A 23,392-nucleotide genomic window follows, 5' to 3' on the forward strand; every position below is an offset into this window, starting at 1 on the left:
TACTTGTACACTGCTCTGGGAGTGAGAGCTGAGTGCAGCAAGGTGGATTGAGATGGAAAAGGCTCAGGACCTTCAGATGCTGCTCAGTGCCAACAACCTCTGCACTCGTGGTTTCAGTGAACTGTGCATTCAAAAGACCTGAAAATACATTGTTTGTGTCTGCACTGAGCATGTGCAGACATTTTTCTTGTCATTGTTTCCTAACTATAGATTGCAATAAAGATCCACACATGGTTTATACTGTATTAGGTATTGTAAGTGATCTAGAGATGATATGGAGTGTATGTGAGTTTACATGAGGAAATTGAGTGCACAGATTTGGGTATCTGTGAGGTCCTAGAAAGTCTTAGAATGTCTATACAGCATAATGAGATTGAGAACTCAAAAAAATGTATCCTCCAAAGGTCTGAATGGGGGAAATAATAGTCTCAGGGGTTGTTCTGAATTATTTTTTCTTTGAATTCTATCAAAACCACATCAGTTTTCACAGGAAATGTGTTTTGTACTTTCCATATCTCCAGAGGCTTTGTAGATGCTTTTTTCTTATTTTATGATTTATTTCATGATGATGAGGTGAATCTACTTAGCACTCAGGACTGTGCATTTACATATTATGTGAGCATGTATGTGAGCATGTATGTGTGCATGTTTGTGTGTGGTGAGTGTAGGCTTGCATGTGCCATAGTGCTCAGGTTAGAGGACACACTTTAGTGTTAGTGCTTTCTCTCTTGTTTGAGGCAGGTTCATTTCTTCTATAAAATTGTTCAAAGTAATTTTCTTTTAATACCTATAAAAGCTAGGGAGGGTTCCTGTTTTTTTTTTTTTTTCTGATAATTTGTGCATTTTCTCCCTCTCTCTTTCTCTTTTCTTGAACAGTTTGGCTGGAAGTTTATTTTTGAGTTTCTCAAAAAGCCAACCTTCTGGTTTCAGTGATTTTTGGGGGGATTTCTGTAGCTAGAGTTTTCCTGCCTGGCCCACAGTCAGGACAAATCTTTGTCACCCGCCAGTCCCACAGCCGCTCAAACCCAACCAAGTAAACACAGAGACTTATATTGCTTACAAACTGTATGACCATGGCAGGCTTCTTGCTAACTGTTCTTACATCTTTTTTTTTTTTTTTTTTTTTTTTTTTTTGGTTTTTCGAGACAGGGTTTCTCTGTGTAGCTTTGTGCCTTTCCTGGAACTCACTTTGTAGCCCAGGCTGGCCTCGAACTCACAGAGATCCGCCTGGCTCTGCCTCCCGAGTGCTGGGATTAAAGGCGTGCGCCACCACCGCCCGGCTGTTCTTACATCTTAAATTAACCCATTTCTATAAATCTATACCTTGCCATGTGGCTCGTGGCTTACCGGCATCTTCACACGCTGCTTGTCCTGGCGGCGGCTGGCACTGTCTCCCTCCACCTTCCTGTTCTCTCCTTTCTCCTCTCTGTTAGTCCCGCCTATACTTACTGCCTGGCCACTGGCCAATCAGTGTTTTATTTATTGATCAATCAGAGCAATTTAACATACAGACCATCCCACAGCAGATTTCTGTCTTTTTTTTATTGTTGTTTTATGCTTTATTTCTTGACCTTTGCTGGAACTGGGGTTACAGACAGTTGTGAGCTGCCATGTGGGTGCTGGGAATTGAACCTGGGTCCCCTGGGAGAACAGCTAGTGCTCTTAACCACTGAGCCATCTCTCCAGCCCTACTCAGAGTAGTTCCGCCCCCCTCAAGTTAAAAAATATACATTGCAAGCTAATTGATTTGAGATTTTTTTGTTTTTGTTTTGTTTTGTTTTTTTGAGATAGGGTTTCTCTGTGTAGCCATGGCTGTATTGGAATTCCTTCTGTGGATCAAATTGGCTTCCAAACTCACAGAGATCCTCCTGCCTCTGCCTCCGAAGTGCTGGGATTAAAAGTGTGTGCCACCACTGTCTAACAATATTTTTCTTTTCTGATTGGGCATTTGTTGCTATTAATTTTCTCTTTAATCACTGCATTGCATATCTGATTAATTCTCATGTTTTGTTTTTATTCAGTTCAAGATTACTTTAAAAAAATTTTTTTATGTATGCATTTTATGTACATGGATGTTTTGTCTGCATGTAGTCTGCACACCAGAGGAGGTCATCTGATCCCATGGGACTATAGTTATAGATGACTGTGAGCTGCCATGTTGGCTGGTAACTGAACTCATGACCTCTGGAAGAGCAGACAGTGCTCTTAACTGCTGAGCCATTTCTCCAGCTCCCTCGAGATTACTTTTAATTCTGTTTTAAATTTTTCTTTGATCTGTGCTGAAAGTGTTAATTTCTAAGTATGTGAGGAATTTTCAGTGGTTTTAACTGATGTTAGGTTAGTTTATTTGTGGATGAGAAGATTCGCTGTCTGATTGAGTTCTTTTGACATTGTTTAGCTGCGCTTTCCCGTGGAGCATGCAACGTCTGTGTTGCACTTGAATGCATATCCTGCTGCTAGAAGCCCTGTGAACAGCCGGTCACATTGATGTGTGCTGTACTCAGATACTTCATTGCTCTCTAGCTTCTGTCTGTTGATAATGGGATCTCCAAAAATTTGCTTTTTCATATGTTCTGTAAATTTTGCTTCATAAATTTTGAAAGTATTATGTCTTTTAAGATGTATCAAGGATTGAGCATTACAAAATGTCCTTTACTCCTGGTTGTAGTTTTTCTCTTAAGTCTATTTTTCTGATGTTAACATAGCCACTCTGGCTTTTAAAAGCAATTAGAATTAACATATATATTCATTATCTTTATTTAAGAAGTTTTATTTTATGTGTATGTATGAGTGTTTGTGTGTCTGTCTCTGTACTGTGTGAGTGCCTGGTGCCCTTCAAGGTGAGAAGAGGGCATTGGATTTTCTGATTTGGAGTTAAAGACAGTTGTGAGCTGTTCTTTGGACTCTGGGAATCAATCCCAGGTCCTCTGGAAAGGCAGCCAGTATTCTCTAAATGCTGAGCAGTCTCTCAGACCCTCATTGTTTTACTTTTAGTCTACTTTTCCTTCAAGGAAATATTCTTTTTATTCTGTTATTTTAAAATATATTTTATTTTTTAAATTAAAATATAGTTCAATTACATAATTTCTCCTCTTTCCATTCATCCCTCTAACCCCTTCCATGTAACCCCACCATGTTCTCTCTCAAATTCATAGCCTCTTTTTTTAAAATTGTTGACATATATTCCTAAATATATAAATATAGCCTGTTTAGTCCATATAATGTTATACACACACACACGTGTGTGTGTGTGTGTGTGTGTGTGTGTGTGTGTGTGTGTGTGTGTTTTCAGGGTTGACTGCTTGGGATCGGATAACCAGTTGAGGAGGTCCTTCCAGGGGAAGGCTGTTTGTCCCTCCCACTCTCAGCCATCCTGAGTTGCCATAGTTCTTTGTCTACAGTTGGGGCCCCAGGAGATTTCTCCTTTCCGTGTTATCATGTCTCTTGGAGTTCTTAGTCTAGGGTTGGAGCTCCGTGAGATTTCCCCTGCCATGTTGCATGTCTCTTGGTATTGTCTTGCTCAGGTCTTCTTTAGGCAGCCATGTTGATGAGCCTTCATGGGTATTAGGTAGCTTCTCTGTCATTTATAGAAGACACAACTTTACAGTACACTTCCTGTTCTGCTAGAGTCTTTCCACCTCCTATTCCACAGTGTTCTCTGAGTCTTGGGTACCAGAGTTGTGTTGTAGATGTATCAGTTGGGGTGGGTGCCACCTGTTCTCTGCATTTTGATCAGATGTGGCTTTCTTTAATGGTCTCCATCTGTTGCAAACTGAAGTTTTTTGATGAGGGATGAGAGTGACACTTATCTGTGGGTATAAGGATGAGTATTTAGAATGTGGTTAGAAATTAAGCTGGTTTAGTAAAATGAGGGTAGTACGTTCTCCTCCAAGATCCATGACCTCACTAGCCTTGAGTATTGGCTGGGTTTCCAATACTAGGCATGATTTCCCTTGTGTTGAAAGTGCCTTAAGTCCAATTAGAGAACTGTAGTTACCACCAAGATTCACCCCCCCCCCCCCCACGGTTATTGTGCCATGCTGGTTGCTGTTGTGACTTGTAGGCATCATAACTGGGTAGGACTATTGGTTGATTTCCTCCCTAGGAGGCTTGTGTGGCACCTTCTTGGTACCATGAGAGCTAGTCCTCAGGGAGGGGCTTTCAGTTCAGTTCTAGCTCAGATCCTCTGGGCCCTATTTCTAAAGTGCAGTGTGTCTTCAACAATGGGGACTCATCTTCCACCTCTGGGACACAGCCAGGGCAACAGCAATAGCACGTTAAGTTTTGGGAGTCTCTTGAACTCCCTTGACTAACAGCCCAAAGGGGGCTTCTCATGCCTGGTATGGGGATTTTTGTTAGTTTATGTTGGGGAGGAGTATTGTCAGCCCAGGCGGGAAAATTTTATTTAAACTATATGTTTATGTACAAACATAGACTTATATGTAATTTTAGATAAATACATAATAATACAATGATGGCTTTTTCAGACATCATTTGGAGCTGGAGAACTTCTCTCCAGCTCTCGCCAAGCCCCGGCAGTCCCTCAGCCCACTTATAAAATAAACGCACAGACTCTTATATTATTTAAACTGTTTGGCCTAATGGCTCAGGCTTCTAGCTATCTAGTTCTTACATATTAAATTAACCCATTTCTATAACTCTATACCTTGCCACATGGCTCATGGCTTACCAGTATCTTACATGTTGGTACTTATGGTAGCCACTGGCAGCGTCTCCTGACTCAACCTTCCTGTTCCCAGAATTCTCTTCTCTGTTTGTCCCGTCTATACTTCCTGCCTACCTACTGGCCAATCAGCATTTTATGTATACAGATATCCACAGCAATCATTATTGTTATTTTCCCCTCATCCTGCCCTCTCTCTTTCTAGGTTGACCATCCTTCCCTTCTGTAATTTAAGCCCTCCCCTTTTCCCTCCCATTTCTCTCTTAAATCACTTATATCTTGCACCCCTTGAGGGCTGCCCGATGGTCTCTTTATACTTCTCTGTTTTTTGTGGTTGCTCCAAGGCAATAGTCTTTATTAAAAACTGTGAGTTTTGTTTTGTTTAAAACTTTGAAGATATTTAATAGAAAATGGATGTATTTATCTAGATTTTACAGTGAGGGATGGGGTACTAATTATGGACATTTATAGACAAAATAGCTTTTATTTGTTATTGTTTTTAAACAGAGCCTCAGATAGTCAAAGTCAGCATTAGACTCACTGTGTGGCCAAGGGTGACCTTGAACTTTTGACCCTCATGCTTCCACTTCCCAGGTGCAGTCTGAGATTGCAGGTGTGCACCATCACACCTGGTTTTATGGAGCTGCATATTGAATCTAGGGTCACATATAGGCAAGCACTCTATCAACTGAGACACATGCCTAGTGTTGAAGTAGCTCTTTAAAGAAATAAGGCACAGATGATTCAGTCTTGGTATACTACATGCAATTAAAATCAATAAAGCCTGGAAGACCATGCTGTGTTCCATTATGATTTAAAAAAAAGCACGAGCTTAAGTAGTTCATTTGTGGTTAAAATAGCCATCACACAGTAGGTGCTTTCGTCTTTGCATTTTGACCATCTTTCTGACCACCTTCTTGCTTGGAAGACAGCCATCAAGCAGTAAGGCACTCCTACCACAGTAAACCAGTAAAATAAGAATAGATACAGTGCTGCCAGCTGCATTCACATTTGAGATTAGTGCTACACTTAGTCTTCATCAGAGCTTACTTAACTGCCAGGAGTGGCAGCTACTGCAGAAACCCCAAGCTAGCCAGACCACAGAGAGTAAGGGATGGTGACATAGTCAGCTCCAAATGTGACTCTGCATCACCTCCAATGCTCAAGGAACATCATAAAAGAGGATGTCCAAAGAGTGTAAGAACCAGAGGATGGGGAGATGCACCTTTTTACATGACATAGCTGTTGTACTCATGAACTCACTACAGCTGTTGTTATCTTCAAGATCTGCATAGAATTGGGCTCTCAACATTTTGTCACAGATGGGAAGCAACCATCAGGCCCTACCTCTCCCTGAGGAACTATTGCAGTTAATGGTGGCTGAAGGAGGATATAGTTTTCTCCAGTGATTTAGCCACTCAGAAGTTGCCCATGCTCAAGTAAATAGCCTCCCACCCATGCTCTTGCAATCAGGCAATTCTAATTAAACTTGGTGGGTCACACACAGAAGACATGAAGGCAGGAGGGTGGACTTGTTGAGAGGAAGAAGGGTTTTGCAGGAAAGAGATGATAGGGGAATGGGAGGGTTGTGAAAATGACTAGAATTTATTATATACATGTATGAAACTATGAAGGAATAAAAATGGGGGAAAAGAATACAATGCTCAGGACAGTTTTAGCTGTGGAAGTATGTGCACCCCATCTAGCCATTTGTGGTTGTCATCTTCATTTAGCTAACCCCTTCTCCCCTGTGTACTGCTTCGAATGTCCTCATTCAGGCTCTGGTGGGGGTTATTCTTGAGGAGCACAGGTAACATTGAGAGGCTGTGAGGCAGCAGATTGGCTGGATTGCTACCACAGCACCTGCAGTGGCCTGAGAGCAGGGCATAGCAGCAAGGCAGGTGGGGACAGCTTGCCAGGAATCTGGTTGTCTGCGTTTGCTTGCCTGTGTGTACCATCGAGGACTCTGCTACTTGGTGGTGTTTGTGGTGGGATATGCTGCCTCAGGCACTTAGGGTGAGGCGATTGAGGAGACAGCCAGTGCTGTTGACTTTCCCTGCTGGCAGCAGACTTCGGAGAGCTGAGTGGACACCAAGAAACACATCTCAAATGATGAGTAGGTCTCATCTTGTTTGCAGAGAACAGTTGTCAGCTGCAGGTGATCGGGAAGCACTGTGATTGACTACATCACAGTGTAGTCAATCGCTGTATATTCCAGGCTCTTCCTGGCTCTGGGCTGACAGGTGTGGGGGGGGGTAGAGTATGTGATGTAGGGAGGAAATGGAAATTGAAATTGCAGAATACCTTGAGTGTGGAAAGGAAAGCACTAGACACTGCCTTTGGAAATAGGTGATGCAATTCTTCCAGAGGAGTTAATTTTGTTAACCTTGGTTGACCTATAGCTAAATGGTAGGGTAGCATTTGGAACATGTAGATCATTCTTCCAGGCTTACATGTGTTTAAGAGTATTACAATGGAGAGGAGATTATCTTTGTTTATAATCTGACTGGTTTTTTTTTTGTGTTCTGTTAAAGTTTTTACACTATTTTGTGCCATTTTACTGCTCTGGTAATTGATGTAATTATATATAAGTATTAGGCTGGTGAGATGGGTCAGGAGGTAAAGGCACTTGGCACCAAGGTTGACAACTTAAGTTTGAACCTGGGGACCCACATAATGAAAGGATAGAAGCAATTCCGTCAAGTTGTGCTCTGACCTCCATACGTACTCTCCTCAATAAATGTAAAAAAGTTACACATAAACATATAAACATTTGAAACAGTACAGTGTAACTGGTAAAGCATTATGTGAGATGAGGTATAGGCCGAGCTGGTAGAGGAGAAACCCAAAATGCAGTAGGAGCATAGGTTCAAATGTGCTACTGCAATGCTTAAGGGTTGGTAGCTCAAGGGTGGTAGAGTGGCCCTGCTTTTCCTGGTGTATCACTTCTGTCTGTACCTAAGCATTTTGTCCAGTTATATAACCAGTGGACATGGGAACGGATATATCAAGTTGCCTGTCTCATATGTGCTTACATCTCATTCGGCTAGAACTTAGATACATGGTCATATCTAGTGTGGCAGTCATGGGACTAATCATAGATACTTGCGTTCTCTTCCTTTGGGCACTGGCTGATTTAATTTCTGTTCTTGTCATGAAATATCCTTATAAAAAGCAACATAGGGGAAAGAGTTTCTCTTAGCTTAGAGTTCAAGGTTACAGTCCATAAATGTAGTGCAGTCACCGCAGCAGGAGCTTGAAAGGAACAAGTGCACCCATGCTGCCTGCTTATTTATTTGCTTGTATTCTGCTAACTGTATGCTTAGCGAGCTCAGGGCTCAGCCCATGAAATGGTGCCACCCAGAATGGGTTAGATCTTCCTACATCAGTTGACAGTCCCCACATACATGGCCTCTGGCCAACCCAATCTAGACAATTCCCTATTACAACTCTTCCCAGGCAGCTATAGGTTGTGGTAAGTTGACATTTAAAACTATCACAGGCACATTCAGATATATTTTCTTTAAAATCCACTTGTGGGTGTGTGACTTGCTTGAGGAGCTAGTGAAATGAAATGCAGGGCATTTCTGATTTCCAGAAGGTAGACCAGTGGTTTAATCAGGCACCATGTGTAAAGAAAGGGAGCAGACAGATACAGATATTCTTTCAGTTTGCAGCCACAAATGGGGACAGCTGGCAAAAGACCCTAGTTGATGTGTGTGCTGGTGGATGTGATCAGTAAAAAGGAAGGGATAGATGGTGTTGTTATTGTCATCATTGTCATCATCATCCCCCTCCTCATTCACTTCATCCTCCTCTTTCTTTGTTTTTGAGACAGAGTCACTTGTGTAGCCCTGTCAGATAGTGCCTTAGGGTTCTGTTGCTATGATAAAACCCTATAACGAAGGCAACTTACAGAAGAAAGTTTTGTTTTGTTTTGTTTTTGAGCTTGTGGTTCCATAGGGTCCATGATGGCAGAGTGGAGGTAGCAGGTTCAGGCAGCCAGAACAGCAGCTGAGAGCTCAGATTTTGAACCCCAACCAGGAGGCCAGGAGCACACCGGGAGTGGTACAAGTCTTTTGAAACCTCAAAGCCTGCCCACAGTGACACACCTCCTCCAACAGGGCCACAGTTCCTAATCCTTCCCAAAGAGTTCCACTTATGGGGACCAAGTGTTCAAACATTTGAGCCTATGGGGGCCATTCTTCACAGATGGTAAATCAGATCAGACACAATCCAACAGACCAGCCAAAGAGAGCTTTACAATTTGTGTTATTATTGTGTGTATGATGTGTTTGTGGGGTGCACACAAGCTATGGTGTGTGAAAATGTCAGTGAACTACTCTGTGGAGTTGGTTCTCAAAAGAGAGCTTTTTAAGGAAGGAGAATACATTGCTTTTCTGCCAAAACCCCAAACCAAACCAAAGAACTGGAAAACCCCAAGTCATCTGAGTGACTTCCCGACTCTGAATGGAGTCTTCCTGTGCAGGCTCCTGTGTCCATGCTCGGCCCTGACTGCTCTTCTCCTTGCAGGCTGTTGTAGCTATTCTAGCGACTGCCATTTCTGAGTCCAGCAGGCATGTGCTTGTCTTGGAGCTCTGGTGGTTGTGACTCGCTCCTGCTGCAGTCTTTGGGGCTCACTCCCTTACTCCTATCTGTTGCTTTTAAATGGTGCTTTTCCAGTGAGGTGGTCATGGAGACTGTTGGCAGTTGCACTCCTCCTCTGACAATTCCTCTACCCTGCTTCCCCTCCAGATCACTTTCCACTACCTGAAAAACTGAACCATTCATGTAAATACTGGCTTGACTTGTGTGTGAGAGGCAGGTTATTTTATTTTAATTTTTTGAGATGGTGTCTTACTCTGTACCCAGTGTGGCCTGGAACTTGGAGTAGCCCCTTTGCCTCAGCCTTCCAAGTTCTGGCTTTACAGGAACATGCCACTGAACCTGGCTTGGGGGTGTTGATTATAGTCTGTTGGCAAGAGTAGAACCAGATGATGTGTACACAATCAAATGAGGAACGAGAGCATAGAGAGAGGGTCAGATAAGACAAGTGTGTACATGTTTGCATCATCAGTGAGAGCACAGAGAGAGAGGGGTCAGATAGCTTTAGGGAGATCGGTGAATATTTGTTGCGTATTTGCATGTGTATATTTGTTGTTTGTGATTTTCTGAAATAGAGGGTGTTTTCCAATCAGAATTTAACAGTGTTACAAAAGACAGTGAAGGGCTGTGACATGAAGTGGTTAATGCTTAAATAATGATCCCTCTGAGCAACATTCTCTTTGCTGTTGACACAGAATCCACACTAATGGAGAGTAATGTTCTTTTTAGCCTTGCCAATAGTTCTCGGGTTGTGGGACTCCTGGCCCAGCTGGAGAAGATCAATACGGATTCCACAGAGTCAGATACTGTGAGATATGTTACATCCAAAATTCTTCATTTGGCTCAAAGTCAAGGTAAGCTGGGATTCCATCTTGTTTTTGGAATACTTTTTCAATTCTTTTTTATTTATTTATTTATTTTTATTTTGCAATACAATTCAGTTCTACATATCAGCCACAGATTCCCCTGTTCTCCCCCTCCTGCCTCCCTCACCTTCCCCCCAGCCCACCCCCCATTCCCACCTCCTACAGGGCAAAGCCTTCCCTGCGGACTGAGATCAACCTGGTAGACTCAGTCCAGGTAGGTCCAGTCCCTTCCTCCCAGGCCGAGCCAAGCGATCCTGCATAGGCCCCAGGTTTCAAACAACTGATTCATGCAGTGAGCACAGGACCCGGTCCCACTGTCTGGATGCCTCCCAAACAGATCAAGCCAATCAACTGTCTCACCCATTCAGAGGGCCTGATCCAGTTGGTGACCCCTCAGTCATTGGTTCATAGTTCATGTGTTTCCATTCATTTGGCTATTTGTCCCTGTGCTTTATCCAACCTTGGTCTCAACAATTCTCGCTCATATAAACCTTCCTCATTCTCGCTAATTGGACTACCAGAGATCCACCCGGGGCCTAGCCATGGATCTCTGTCTGCATCCAGATCCCTCAGTAGTTGGAAGAGGTTTCTAGCCCGACAATTAGGGTGTTTGGTCATCCCATCACCAGAGTAGGTCAGTTCGGGCTGTCTCCCGACCATTGCCAGCAGTCTGTTGTGGGGGTATCTTTGTGGATTTCTGTGGGCCTCTCTAGCACTTACTACTTTTTCAATTCTTTAAAAGTAGATACTAAGGGGGCTCAGCGGTTAAAAGCACCACTCTTCCAGAGGTCCTGAGTTCAATTCCCAGCAACCACATGGTGGCTCACAACCATCTGTAATGAGATCTGGTGCCCTCTTCTGGCCTGCAGGGATACATGCAGGCAGAACATTGTATACATAGTAAATAAATAAATCTTTAGAAAAAAAGTAGATACTAAGAATGTTCTGATTTTTGATATGAAGAATATTCCAATTTTTGATAGCTGAATGGTTTTCTGTAAAAATGGGCCTTTCTCAGATTGGTTTATAGAAGTAGGAAACTGAACGACTTTGGAGATAATTGATTTTCCATGCAGTTGTTTAGATTTGATCTCTGATCAGATGCCTGAGAAACAGATTATGGAGGAAATATGTATTTTGGCTCTGCTTCAGAGGCCACAGTTCATGGTCAGCTGGCACCGCTATCTCTAGCCCTTCAGGAGGCTACATGCCATGGTAGGATAAGTGTGGGGGAGTGGTTAAGGGAAGAGGTCAACTAAGAGCTGAAATCAGTTAATATATCAGAAAAAGGGAATTTATGTGCTCAAAGTACATTCCTAGGAGTGGTTAGGTAAAATGTTAGGAGTCTATAATGTTAGTATAAATACCACTAAGGCTGTATAAGAAAGGAGAGTCTGAGCTTAATTTGCACAAGAAACAAAGCTATGTACCTAGGCTTAGGAGATAGACGGTATCTCCATAAAGGTGTTTACCTTAATTCAGGAGACTCAGTGGTTGGTCTAAAGTGCTTTGTCCTGTCTGCTTTTTGGCTTTGGATGCTAGAGAAGTATATCAGATAAACTACACTGTTAGAAGTTCTTGGGGAAGGCATGAGAGCACACAAGAAATTCATAGCAGGAAACAGCTAATATATTAAAAGCCAAGTAATACCAAATATGCCTTGAGATTTGGGTTACTCTGGAAGAATTCCTTGATTCTTCCAGGTATAACTTTACTATATTCAGCTGAATTTCTACTTCATATTCCTGTGGCTTGTAGCACAAAACCGTAGTGTTTAAATAAATTTTCCATATGAGTGTCAAAGGCTGCCAAGATCATGGGAAAACCTGGAGTAGAGTGGAAAATTGTTAGTTAAACACTTTGTTTTCATTTAGTGTCTAGAATCCCAAGATTATGGTTAGAAGTTGGTGAGGAGTTAGAGGCTGCCTTGTACTGTGTTCACAGCACAGAGATTTTACTGTTTGATGCTGACAGGGTGTAGCTCATTAGTGATGCAGAGCTCTGTGTCTTCTGATATCTGTAACACTAGCATCAAAAGTGACTTGACTGTACTGAGGCACCAGCTGTGCTTTCTATAACAAGGATGACTCCTTCAAACAATATTTTGTTTTCTTATAAGACCTAATATTTTTTGGTGGTAACAGCTGGGCTGAGTAAAAGATAAAAGATAGTTTAGATTGCCAAAGGAATATATACTTAAAAAAAAGAATTTCAGTTTATGAGCACAATATGCCTGTAGGTGAGTTTGCCATGCTGTTTAGCATTAGCAGAATGTAGCAGTGAGCAGACATGAGGGGTGTCTCCTGTCTTCATACCATTTATGGAGATGTCTGGTTTGAAAGGCACACAGTTTCTTTAAGTTGTGACATCACATGGACTGAACTGTATCCTTGTTTAGTGTGCATGGTAACTGTCACAAACAGTGTTAAACGGAAACCTTTACGTACATTTGTCCCTCTAATAATTCCTATGTGAGATCGTCTGCCCTGAGCAAACATAGGCCACAATAGGAAGCGGAATTTAATTCTAATAGAAACACTCAGAACTTAAATTCAGTTTAAATAGAATTTAATTAAATTAAAAAAACAACAACACAAAAGAAGGCAGTAAAGGGAAAGATGAATGTAAGAGGCTTGAAATACTTACGGAAAGGTGTAGTGGTCTTTCCCACTCCTCCAGTGGATATTTTCCTCTCATGCAGCCCTCTGCTCCTAAACTCCCTTGATTATCTCCATATGAAACATGGAATTTAGCCCTCCTGTCTTAGAAGCTTAATTGTAGAATTTATACAACATTGAGAGTGGATCCTTTGTCTTTCATTTTTTAGACCTCAAAATATTGAGATTAATGTCTTGGTCCCCTGCATTAACAGAGTTCTGACATTAATATCCGAGTCTGAAAAAGTATGAAGGGCTTCAAACCTCTGAATGCAATGATGTGTTGCTCTGAGAGGTCTGCAGAGTCAGTAGAGGTCATAAGCTCTGGGTCTGCAGCGGCAGGGTCACCTTGTCTGCCTCACTCATTCACTGGATGACTTGATTCAGACCACGAGCAGAGATAGTGTGGGTGAAATACACGGATGAGGAATGGTTGGTTCTTTTCTTGTTATGTAATTATCTCTCTCTGAATTGAACTGTGAAGAAGATGCAGGGGCTCCTGAGTAAAACAAAGTGTTTGCACAGTTCCCATCCAGTGGTAAGGACAGTCATTGGAATGTTGGCATCTTTAGCTTCTCACAGGACAGTCCTTCCTTGGGTGGCTCATTTATGTGATTCAGAATTTTGATCTACATTAAATACAATGGAAATGTTTGAAAATGGCCTGAGGTGTCTGCTGTCACTCATTTTGATGAGCTGTTTTTCAGTTTTGCTCATAATGTAAAAAGGCCTTCCATCGCAATTTCTACCTCCATTACAGCTCACTGCCATTTCTAATTTTAAGATTTTTTGGAAGGATTGACAGGGACTTATCATAGTACATTCATTATATTTAAGAAGAGAAAGTCTTGTTAATTGAAAATGGAATCCCATTCACAGAATAGAATTACAGTGTTAAAGGGATGAACATCCAAGAGTCAGCTTAAATTGTTTATAGTGTTAGCTATATGTAACAAATTGTTACGGTTTTTTTTTTTGGGGTTCACGTTTAAAGAAATTATTTTTTACCTTTCAGAAAAAACAAGGAGGGAAATGACAACCAAAGGTTCTACTGGCATTGAAGTTCTGTTGTCAACATTGGAGGTATGCTACTAACAGCCTTCAGTGATGTAACTATCACAGGAGGGGTGTTGAAGTTCTTAACACACACAACAGGAGGGACACTGAAGTGAACATACATATGTGAATGCACTACTATGTATTATGTAAGCATATATTTGCCAATGATTATAATAACTAAAATTTAATCTCAGATGTTTTTAAACATTTATTCTGTATGTGTCAGAGGGCATACCTGCCATGGCACATGTGGATGCCAGAGGACAATTTCGTGGAGTTGGTTCTCTCCTCCCACCTTTATGTGGGTTCAGAAGATCAGAGTCAGGCCTTCAGGCTTGTGCAGCAAGCACCTTTACCTGCAGAGTCATCTGGCTGGCCCTAAATTTTAGTCTTTTTTTCTTAACAAAGAACTTATTTTTATTATTTTAATTATATATATGTGTCTGTGCGTATGTGTTTAAGTGCAGGTGCCCATGGAGGCTAGAAGTGTTAGATCCCCTGGAGCTAGAGTTCAAGGTGCCTGTGAGCTGCTTAACATGGGTGCTGAGCATGTTAACGCACTTATGGCCAAGTCTGATGACCTCAGTTCAATTCCAAGGACCCACATGGTAGAAGGAAAGAATCTGTGTGTGCAAGTTGTCCCAGGAACTCCATGTTCACTTCCATATACACAAATACGTAAATGTAAGAAAAGTGATGAAGATACTGAAGTTTTAATAAGAGTATAGTAGAAGTCAATACAATTGTGCCTATAGAAATTAGAAAGGTCATTTGTTAGACATAGGTAGTTACCAGCAGGTTAAAACATTTGAAATAAAAAAATCAGTGTTTTAATAAAACAAATTAACTGCAAATCAACTATTTGTTTCAGAATACGAAAGATCTTCAAACTATACTTAATATCTTAAGTATTCTTGTCGAGCTGGTATCTTCTGGTGAGTTTTGATTTACTTTGATTTGTGTTTATAAATAGTGACCAGCTTTGTGTCCTGTGAACTTCATTTAAAGTTTCTTGATATTAAAATTTTGGAAATGAAATGTCATGTTCTTGTTGTTACTTCCTGTCTGAGGGAGTGGGGAATATGTATATTCTAGAAGAAGGCACCGAGTGTTGGACTTTTTTACTCTCCACCTTATTTCTTTGAGCAGGGTCTGAACCTGGAGCTTAAGGTTTTCAGCTAGGCTGTTAGGCGGCAGTCCCATTGATCATCCTGTCTTTGTCCACAGTGCCGTGAGACTGCGTTCAGCTTATTACATGGGTGGCTGGGATTGCCTTATGATTGCACAGGAAGCTCTTAACCACTGAGCCATCTCTCCACTGCAGTGCATTATTTTTGATACCTTCAGATACTGCTCAAATTCTCCTTGCCTACTTATACAGCACCTCGACCCTAGAACTTTGATATCATTTGTGTTTATTTTTTGTATGCTGCATTTTAGATAAATAAGTGAAACAAAACAAAGTGGGAGCTGAATATGGTGGCAATGCCTGATGCAGAAGGACCACAAATTTTAAGGCTAGTTTTGGCTGTATAAGGAGACCCTGTAACCAAAACAAAAAATATGATTTTGATAGTATTTAGTTTCAGAAATGAATGATTGGATTGAACATTTCTTGAGGGCTAACTAATCATGATGCCCACTGTGGGAAGATATGCTGTTTGCAATATTTTAAAAAAATTTTAGGTGGAGGTCGAAGAGCAAGTTTCTTAGTTGCCAAGGGTGGATCACAAATATTGTTACAACTGCTTATGAACGCCAGCAAAGAGTCTCCCCCACATGAGGAACTAATGGTGCAGACTCATTCCATTCTTGCAAAGATTGGACCAAAAGGTAAGAGTTCCATTTTTATGATTATTGAATATAGAACCATCTAACTATGTTTGTAACTTTTAATCTTCTTCTGTTTTGTTTTGTTTTTTTTTGAGACAGAGTTTCTCTGTGTAGTTTTGGCTGTCTTGGAACTCACTCTGTAAACCAGGCTGGCTTCGAACTCACAGAGATCCACCTGCCTCTGCCTCCCAAGTGCTGGGATTAAAGGAATATGCAACTACTGCCCAGGGAATCTTTGTCTGAAACTGCTTACATTTTGAAATGCAAAGCACTACTTTTTCTTGAGTTTAACAGTGGAATATTTTTACAGTAAACCAGCAAGAACCTGGGATCCCAGATTCATAAAGAGTTGTTTTGAATGTGCTATAGGAGGGGAAGAATGCCATTATCACAGTGTCTTCGTGCTTGTATGTGCCTATATGCATATATATGTGTGTGCATCTCTGCATATGCATATGTATATATGTACATACAGATACACATAGAAAGTCAACACGATGTGTGTTCTGGTGAAGTTAGAAGGAGGGCTGTGGGTGTAGTGTGTGGAAGTGTTTGTAAGTGAGCGTGTTGCTGTGACAGCATTTTCACTGATAATCACATTTGTACTGTGTGCAGTTGAGTGCTCTGGAAACTTCCCATTTACAAAGACCAAAGCAGATGTGAAAAGCTGTGAGGGTCCAAGCTGAGAGACATGTGAAATACGAAAAGCACAGTGAATAAGGAGAGGGCAGGCCCAGGCCCAGGAGAGGCTGCTTATTTAGGGGAACAGAAAACTCCTTGAGTGGAACCTAGACTCAGTGTAGAGTTGTCTATACATTGTCTTCACTTTGAGGAGTCTTTTTTTCTTCTTCATTTCCTTTATTAAGAAATTTACTACTCACTCCACATACTATCCACAAACCCACCCTCCTCCCTCCTCCCACCCCCCAGCCCTCTTTCCCAAGCCACTCCGCAACCCCACACCCCCCAAATCGAGGTCTCCCATGGGGAGTCAGCAGAGCCCAGCACACTGAGCCTAGGCAGGTCCAAGCTCCTTCCCACTGCACCAAGGCTGTGCAAGGTGTCACACCACAGACACCGGATTCCAGAAGCCTGCCCATGCACCAGGGACAGATCCCGATCCCCCTGCCTTAGTGCCCCCCAAACTGTTTGAACCGAACAACTGTCTTCCATATCCAGAGGGCCTAGTCCAGTCCCATGGGGGCTCCACAGCCACAAGTCCACAGTTCATGGGCTTCCACCAGTGTGGCCGGTCATCTCTGCACGTCCTCCCATCATGATCTTGATGTCCCTCACCTGCAGTATCTCTCCTCTCTCTCATCAATTTGATTCCCAGATCACTTTGAGGAGTCTTGATGTGAACATGCTATGCATACATGTAGGCATGTATGTCTTCATGTAGCATGCAGGTGTTTAGCTCATACTTTTAACAGATCATGTTTATAAGAATGCAGCTGTGTGGTGACCCTGAGACTAAACATATCTATCTTATTCTTCTTTAACTTCTGTACTTGAGATTCATGAATTCCTTTTCTGATATTTTTGTAGAAAATGAAAAACAAAGTTTTCTTTATTGGTAAATGTGATAGTACATTCTTCCTCTCTAATTACAACCAAGTTATCTTTTACTTTTCATATCGATGTATCTGTTTCTTCCACTTTAATTCTAGGTCATCTTTTTTTTTTTTTTTTTTGGTTTTTCGAGACAGGGTTTCTCCGTGTAGCTTTGCGCCTTTCCTGGAACTCACTTGGTAGCCCAGGCTGGCCTCGAACTCACAGAGATCCGCCTGGCTCTGCCTCCCGAGTGCTGGGATTAAAGGCGTGCGCCACCACCGCCCGGCTAGGTCATCTTTTTATTCTGCATCTTAAATTGTACTTTTCCTGTTAGTATTTGTACAACTTCTCTGTTCTTATGTCATTCATTCAGGTTGTACAATAATTTCTCAATTGATTTTCTGGTTTTTTTTCTTATGAAATAAAAGTTACTTTCCCTTAGGAATATCTAATTCTTTCTGCATGAAAATTTGTGTTGTTAATAACTTACTTCTGCTGGTCCTGTTTCTTAATATTCTTTAGATCTTGTTACTTAATAATTTTTTTAAATTGTTGTGATCTCTTTGTGAGAATAAAAATCCTGAACTTCTGTTCTCTGTAGACAAAGTAATGCTAATAGGTAGAAATGTCAAATATATGTGTACTAAGATATCACCCTGTATTCTATAAATATATATAAATATTATTTTATTCAGAAATTAAAAATAAAGTATTTAAGGAGATGGAAATGTGAACTGCCTTGACTTGGTTGTCATGTGCCATGTCATGTACTGAGTTACCACAAGAGCTCTTCTCTTTCCTCATAAATTCTTAAAAGATTTAGTTTTATCATTTTAACGTGCGTGCGTGCGTGTGCATGTGTGTGTACATGAATGCAGATGCCTGAGGAAGCCAGAGTTTTCAGCTCTCCCAGGAACTGGACTGACATGTAGTTGTAAGGTGCTTGCTGTGGGTCCTAGGAGCTGAACTTGGGTCCCCTGGAAGAATAGTAAGCACTTCTAACTGTTAAGCCATTCTAACTCCCCTCTTAGAAATCTGTTTGATATATTTGCCACATTATTTTCTATTTTAAGATATTCATATTTTTTATTAATTTGTATATTATTTTATAGGTATGAAAATAATATGTTCACATTAAATAATACTGGTAATGGATATTTAGATTATTTACTCCTCTTCCTACCTGTATTTGTGTGAGGTGTGTGGAGTTGGGCTCGCTGGAGAGTACATCAGGTATCTTCTCCTCGCATGGGACCATATGTGCTGGGCTGCTCTAGCCCTCCCCTCTCTTAGTCCTCTGCCTTGTTGTTGTAGGATGTGTTTCAGAAGGGCAAAGGGTATTAGAAATTATACATAAATGGTTATCATTTTGATTATTTCATGCCAACTTTGCATCTGATATGAATATATAGTATAGATTTAATACGTCACTGCTGTTTTGCCTGGCAATTCTAGGCAAGCCCTCTACCATTGAGTTATATCCTTTGTCTTCATTGCTTTTCATCTTTTTTTTGTTCAAAAGTTTTATGTGAATAAATTTTTTTTTAAACAGATAAGAAATTTGGAGTGAAAGCTAGAGTTAATGGGGCACTGAATGTAACTCTAAATTTGGTCAAGCAGCACTTTCAGAACTATCGCCTGGTTCTACCTTGTCTTCAGCTCTTGCGAGTGTATTCTACCAACTGTGAGTACTTAAGGGTGGCTGTGATTTACTCAGGGTTGTGAAATTATACAAAATGAAGTTCAAAAACCATCTAAAGTCAATAAATCTCTAAAATTTGTGGAAAGTAAACTTTAATATGACTCATAAGTCAACAAAAGCGATTTGCAGTAAGAAGGGAAGGTGACAAGATCTTGAGAATTCTCACCAGTTCCTTTCATTTGAAGAGGACTGGGGTGACGGGAGCCTGTGGAAAAGGCTGCAGTCGAAGAGTATGGGGTATTGGCAGCTAGGAAATGCTTCTGTCTGGGCCATAGCTGTAACTGTCAACTTGAGAAATGGAGACTATCCTAGGAAAGAGGGTCTCAATAAGGGATAGTCTAGATCAGCTTGCCTATGGGTATTTCTATGGGTGACTACCTTGGTTGAGTTAATTGAGGTGGGAAGACCCTCCCCTTGTGCGTGGTTCTGTTCTCTAGGCCGAGGATTCTAGACTGTGTAAGAGAGGAGAAAGGGAGATGAGAGCAAGCATGCATGCGTGTGTCCATTACTCTCTGTTCCTGATTATGGTTTATATGACCAGTTACTATAGGCTTTTGCTGCCTTGACTCCCTGCTATGATGGACTGTTTCCTGGATTTATGAGCTAAATAAAATCTTTTCCCCATAAGTTGCTTTTGTCAGGGTATTTTGATCACAGCAACAGAAAACAAACATAAGATACTCTAGGTGTTCACAGATGAAAGAGGAGAAGGAAGGCACATAGTCTTACCAGCGGCATTGACTTATTCCTCGATGGCGAGGCAGCAGAGCACACAAAGAACAGTGCTGGGCCTCTGAGGAAGGTAGAGAGATGACTTCCAATCACCTCCCCCACATACTCTCACTTTGCTATATTAGGTCTCCAAACCTACAAGGTAAACATTTCCTGTGTTTTCTGACTGAAATCTCAGGTAGTGCGTGAACCATAGGAAGATGGCTCAGTTAGTAACGGGCTGGTTGTACAGGCAAAGGACCTGAGCCTGAACCCTGGTGTCCTTCGCCTGTAACACTAGCACAGGGGAGGGGCTCTCTGGAGCTTGCTGGCCAGCCTGTTTGAATGAATCCCTGAACTCTAGATACAATGAGACCCATCTCAAAAATGTAGAGTAGAAAAAGACTTGACATAGACTTCTGGCCTCTGTATGTATACTCATGTCTACACACACACACACACACACACACACACACACACACACACACACACAAATTAGAAATGAAGTATACATCATTTGTATATCATGAAAAAATATTGATGCAGCACAAAGTATGTGTGTACACACATTGTGCGTGCTGACAATTTAGTTGAGGGTATGCTCAGAAACAAATGAACACTTATATGACTAAGAAGAACAGAAGCAAAGAATTTGATAGTTAATCAACAGAGTTAAGGATAGACATTAATAGTAAAATTGAGGGATGAGTTAGGAAAGGGTCAAAAGAAAAACTTGATTTAGATCCCAGCAGTTGGGAGGCAGAGGCAGGTGAATCTCTTGAGTTCAAGGCCATCTTAGTCTATAGAGCAAGTTCCAGGACAGCCAGGGCTACACAGAGAAACCATACCTGGTGTTGAAGAGCCAAAAACAAACAAAAAGCAAAAAACACATTAATTAGGAAAGAGGAAAATTGATTGAAAAATTAAAACTTGATTTGAATTAAAAATGAAATAATTTTAAACACAGCAGCCAACCAAGAGAAGAAGATGGTAAAAATATGACAGGAAGGCTGACCCAGGTGGTAAAGCCGAGACTGGGGTTCCCATGGGACAGAGGAACTGCGTTGTAGTCAATCCACTAGGAGGCTAACCAATGGTTTATGTGTAATTGTGTGTGTGTGTGTGTGTATGTATGTTTGTTTTTGAGACAGGGTCTCCCTATGTAGTCCTGACTGTCCTAGAACTCACTGTGTAGACCAGTCTGACTTCAAATTTAGAGAGATCCACCTACCTCTGTTTCCTGAGTGCTGGGATTAAAGGCAGCCAACTACCACACCCAATTTATGTGTAATTTTTTTAAAGTAACATTTGTTCAGAATTTAAAATACTGGCACAGTTTTCTTACTGCCCATTCTCTGTAGCATACCAAAACTGTCACTGTTGTATACTCAGAGGTTGCTTTAGTAAAGATCCTGGGTGTATCTCACTAGGGGACTCTGCAGAGTGCTCTGAGCGCTGCCCTGGCTGGTTGAAATGCACATCTAACTTATTTCTGCTTGGGCAGTTCCTGCAGCTGAGGTCTCAACAAGAAGACCTTTGTGTGTCTTTTCTCACCTTCCCATCTGCAGGCACTGTGTCACATGTAACTGTTCATACCTGTGATTGTCATTCTGACGTTGTCCATGCTGTACCTATCTGCTGAGCTGTTACAGAAACGTCCACCTTCCAGCGCTAACTCCTGTTCACATTGAGTGGGATCAGGCATCATTTTTCCCAGAAGTCCCTCTCTGTCTCACTCTGAAGTGGGGATGCCCAGTGGAATAAACAGCCTACAACTCTTCCTGCATCTGGACAATGATGTTGTCATGATTTATAGTCTCTGCCGTTGCTGCTATGCTCAGTTTTCTTAGAGCAGAGCCAATACTTGTCTCTTATTCCCCACACTCACTTCCTGGTGTCATCTCATAATAACTTTTCAGAATGCTAGTTCCTTCCTCCCATAAAAATAAAGCGAAATACCAACCAATCCCCTCAAACCCTACAGCAGACCTTCACAGTGTACTGGACAGCTTGCATTCATATTGACTAAATACTTTGGAATGTTTTTGCATTTATCAGTAAGGCTCAAATCACTTTGTATCTTTTTCTTGTTTCTCAGCTGTGAACTCAGTATCTTTAGGTAAAAATGGAGTTGTGGAGCTGATGTTTAAAATCATTGGACCATTCAGTAAGAAGAATTCGAGTCTTATGAAGTGAGTAAATGTTTTGATGTGAGTAGAAGTATGTCCTTAGTCATTCTGAGTGTTGTTGCCTTGATACCTATATAAGCAGTTGAAGGCAGTTGTATTTGGAGTCTCTAGTTCTTAAGTAGTTGTTTTTTTGTTTTTTTTTTTAATGATGGTGAAGATGTTCTTAATTAAAAACTTAATCTTTAAATTAGAAACTTTCAGTTTGCTAAGGAAACGTTTTTAGACATGTCAGTTTTGATGTGCTTCTAGATACTGTGAGAAGAAATAGGCCATTTACAGAGTATCATTCACTGAGACCTTTGTTGAGTGCCTACTGTAGTCCTCACCTGACTTGCTAACTTTCTAAAGATTGTTTATCCTCCTTCACAAGGTTACCTGACATGTCTTAAATTACACATTTCTATTTTGCCCAAATTGTGTTATTCTTTTTATCTTTTCTTCTCTTGGGTTATGTATGGGTGTATGAGTATATGTTTTATTGTGTGTATGTGTTTCAATTAATTTATAGGTCCTCTAACATCAGAAATGAAGCACTCTGTATTAGGGGTTATGCTTAGTGTAGTCGTATTGAGGGGTTTTTAAAACTCACACAGCAAGGCTCATACTGTGTCCCACCTCATGAGTTCCCATGTGTCATCATTGTCCTGTCATTTACGATACTGCCACAGTGCTGTTTGCATGTTCTAATGGAGACTGTTGAGTAAGTCATAGGTATTCCCTATGGTATGATTATTTTTCCAAGTAAACGAATAGACTACTTCAGCATATACCTCTGTTAAATAAGGGTGGAAAAATAGGGTTACTGCTACAGAGATATCAACAGGATAATGCCTTACTAGAAAATAATCTCCGTGTTCTTGGGTTGTTGTAGAGTCACAGTTTTACATGGATTTGTTTAGATGAGAAATAAGCAAGTTACACACATTGTTTCCCAGAAACTTAAGGGAGTTTGCAACTTCCCAGAGAAGTAGAGTAGTTCCATGAACTCCTAAGCTCAGCAGTGGCCAGCATTCTGCCATTGTTATTTCATCCTTCTCACTGTCCATATATTGTATCTGCCATTGCATTTGATCTATAGATTCTTTAGTTTGATTACTATCAGGTATAAACTTCTTATGTTGCCACAGGTTCATTTTTGTGCCCAGCAATATGCATAGTGGTTCTTAATTTCATTTCTTGTTTTCTGACTGCTGAAAAAATACCTTCTTAATACTTGACTTATTAGTATCACCATTCAAATAAACTTTATTTGTTGGTTGTATCTCATAATTATAGGTATTATTAATATTTTTTGCTGTTTGTTTGATTTTTCAAGACAGGGTTTCTCTTTGTAGCCCTAGCTGTCCTGGAACTCACTCAGTTGACCATGCTGGCCTTGAATACAGAGATCCTCCTACTTCTGCCTCCCAAGTACTTGTATTAAAGGCATGTGCCACCACTGCCTGGCCCTCATAATTCTTTAAAAACAACAAACAGCCCATTGTTCTGTAGTGTTTATTGAAGGGTCTGTGTGATGTTTAAAATATGTCACG

The 23,392-nt window shown here is 41.0% G+C and overlaps 1 protein-coding gene across 8 annotated transcripts in view; it reads left to right on the forward strand.

The window, feature by feature from the left end:
• Positions 1 to 23,392, forward strand: part of Agtpbp1 (ATP/GTP binding carboxypeptidase 1) — a 161,390-nt gene that overhangs the window by 17,394 nt on the left and 120,604 nt on the right. For 7 of the 8 annotated variants that reach the window (XR_009379236.1, XM_059262789.1, XM_059262787.1 and 4 more), the window contains 6 exons: positions 10,019 to 10,143; positions 13,828 to 13,895; positions 14,743 to 14,806; positions 15,558 to 15,704; positions 18,811 to 18,942; positions 21,770 to 21,863. Coding sequence is in view for 6 of the 8 variants with exons in the window: in XM_059262789.1 (XP_059118772.1) it covers positions 10,019 to 10,143; positions 13,828 to 13,895; positions 14,743 to 14,806; positions 15,558 to 15,704; positions 18,811 to 18,942; positions 21,770 to 21,863 (630 nt within the window). In the remaining 2 variants the exon portion in view is untranslated. Of the gene's footprint in view, positions 1 to 10,018; positions 10,144 to 13,827; positions 13,896 to 14,742; positions 14,807 to 15,557; positions 15,705 to 18,810; positions 18,943 to 21,769; positions 21,864 to 23,392 lie in introns of those variants that run through there. The other variant, XM_059262790.1, reaches the window with a different exon arrangement.

The sequence above is a fragment of the Peromyscus eremicus genome, chromosome 5 (genome assembly GCF_949786415.1).
Source record: "Peromyscus eremicus chromosome 5, PerEre_H2_v1, whole genome shotgun sequence".
NCBI classification, from domain to species: domain Eukaryota; kingdom Metazoa; phylum Chordata; class Mammalia; order Rodentia; family Cricetidae; genus Peromyscus; species Peromyscus eremicus.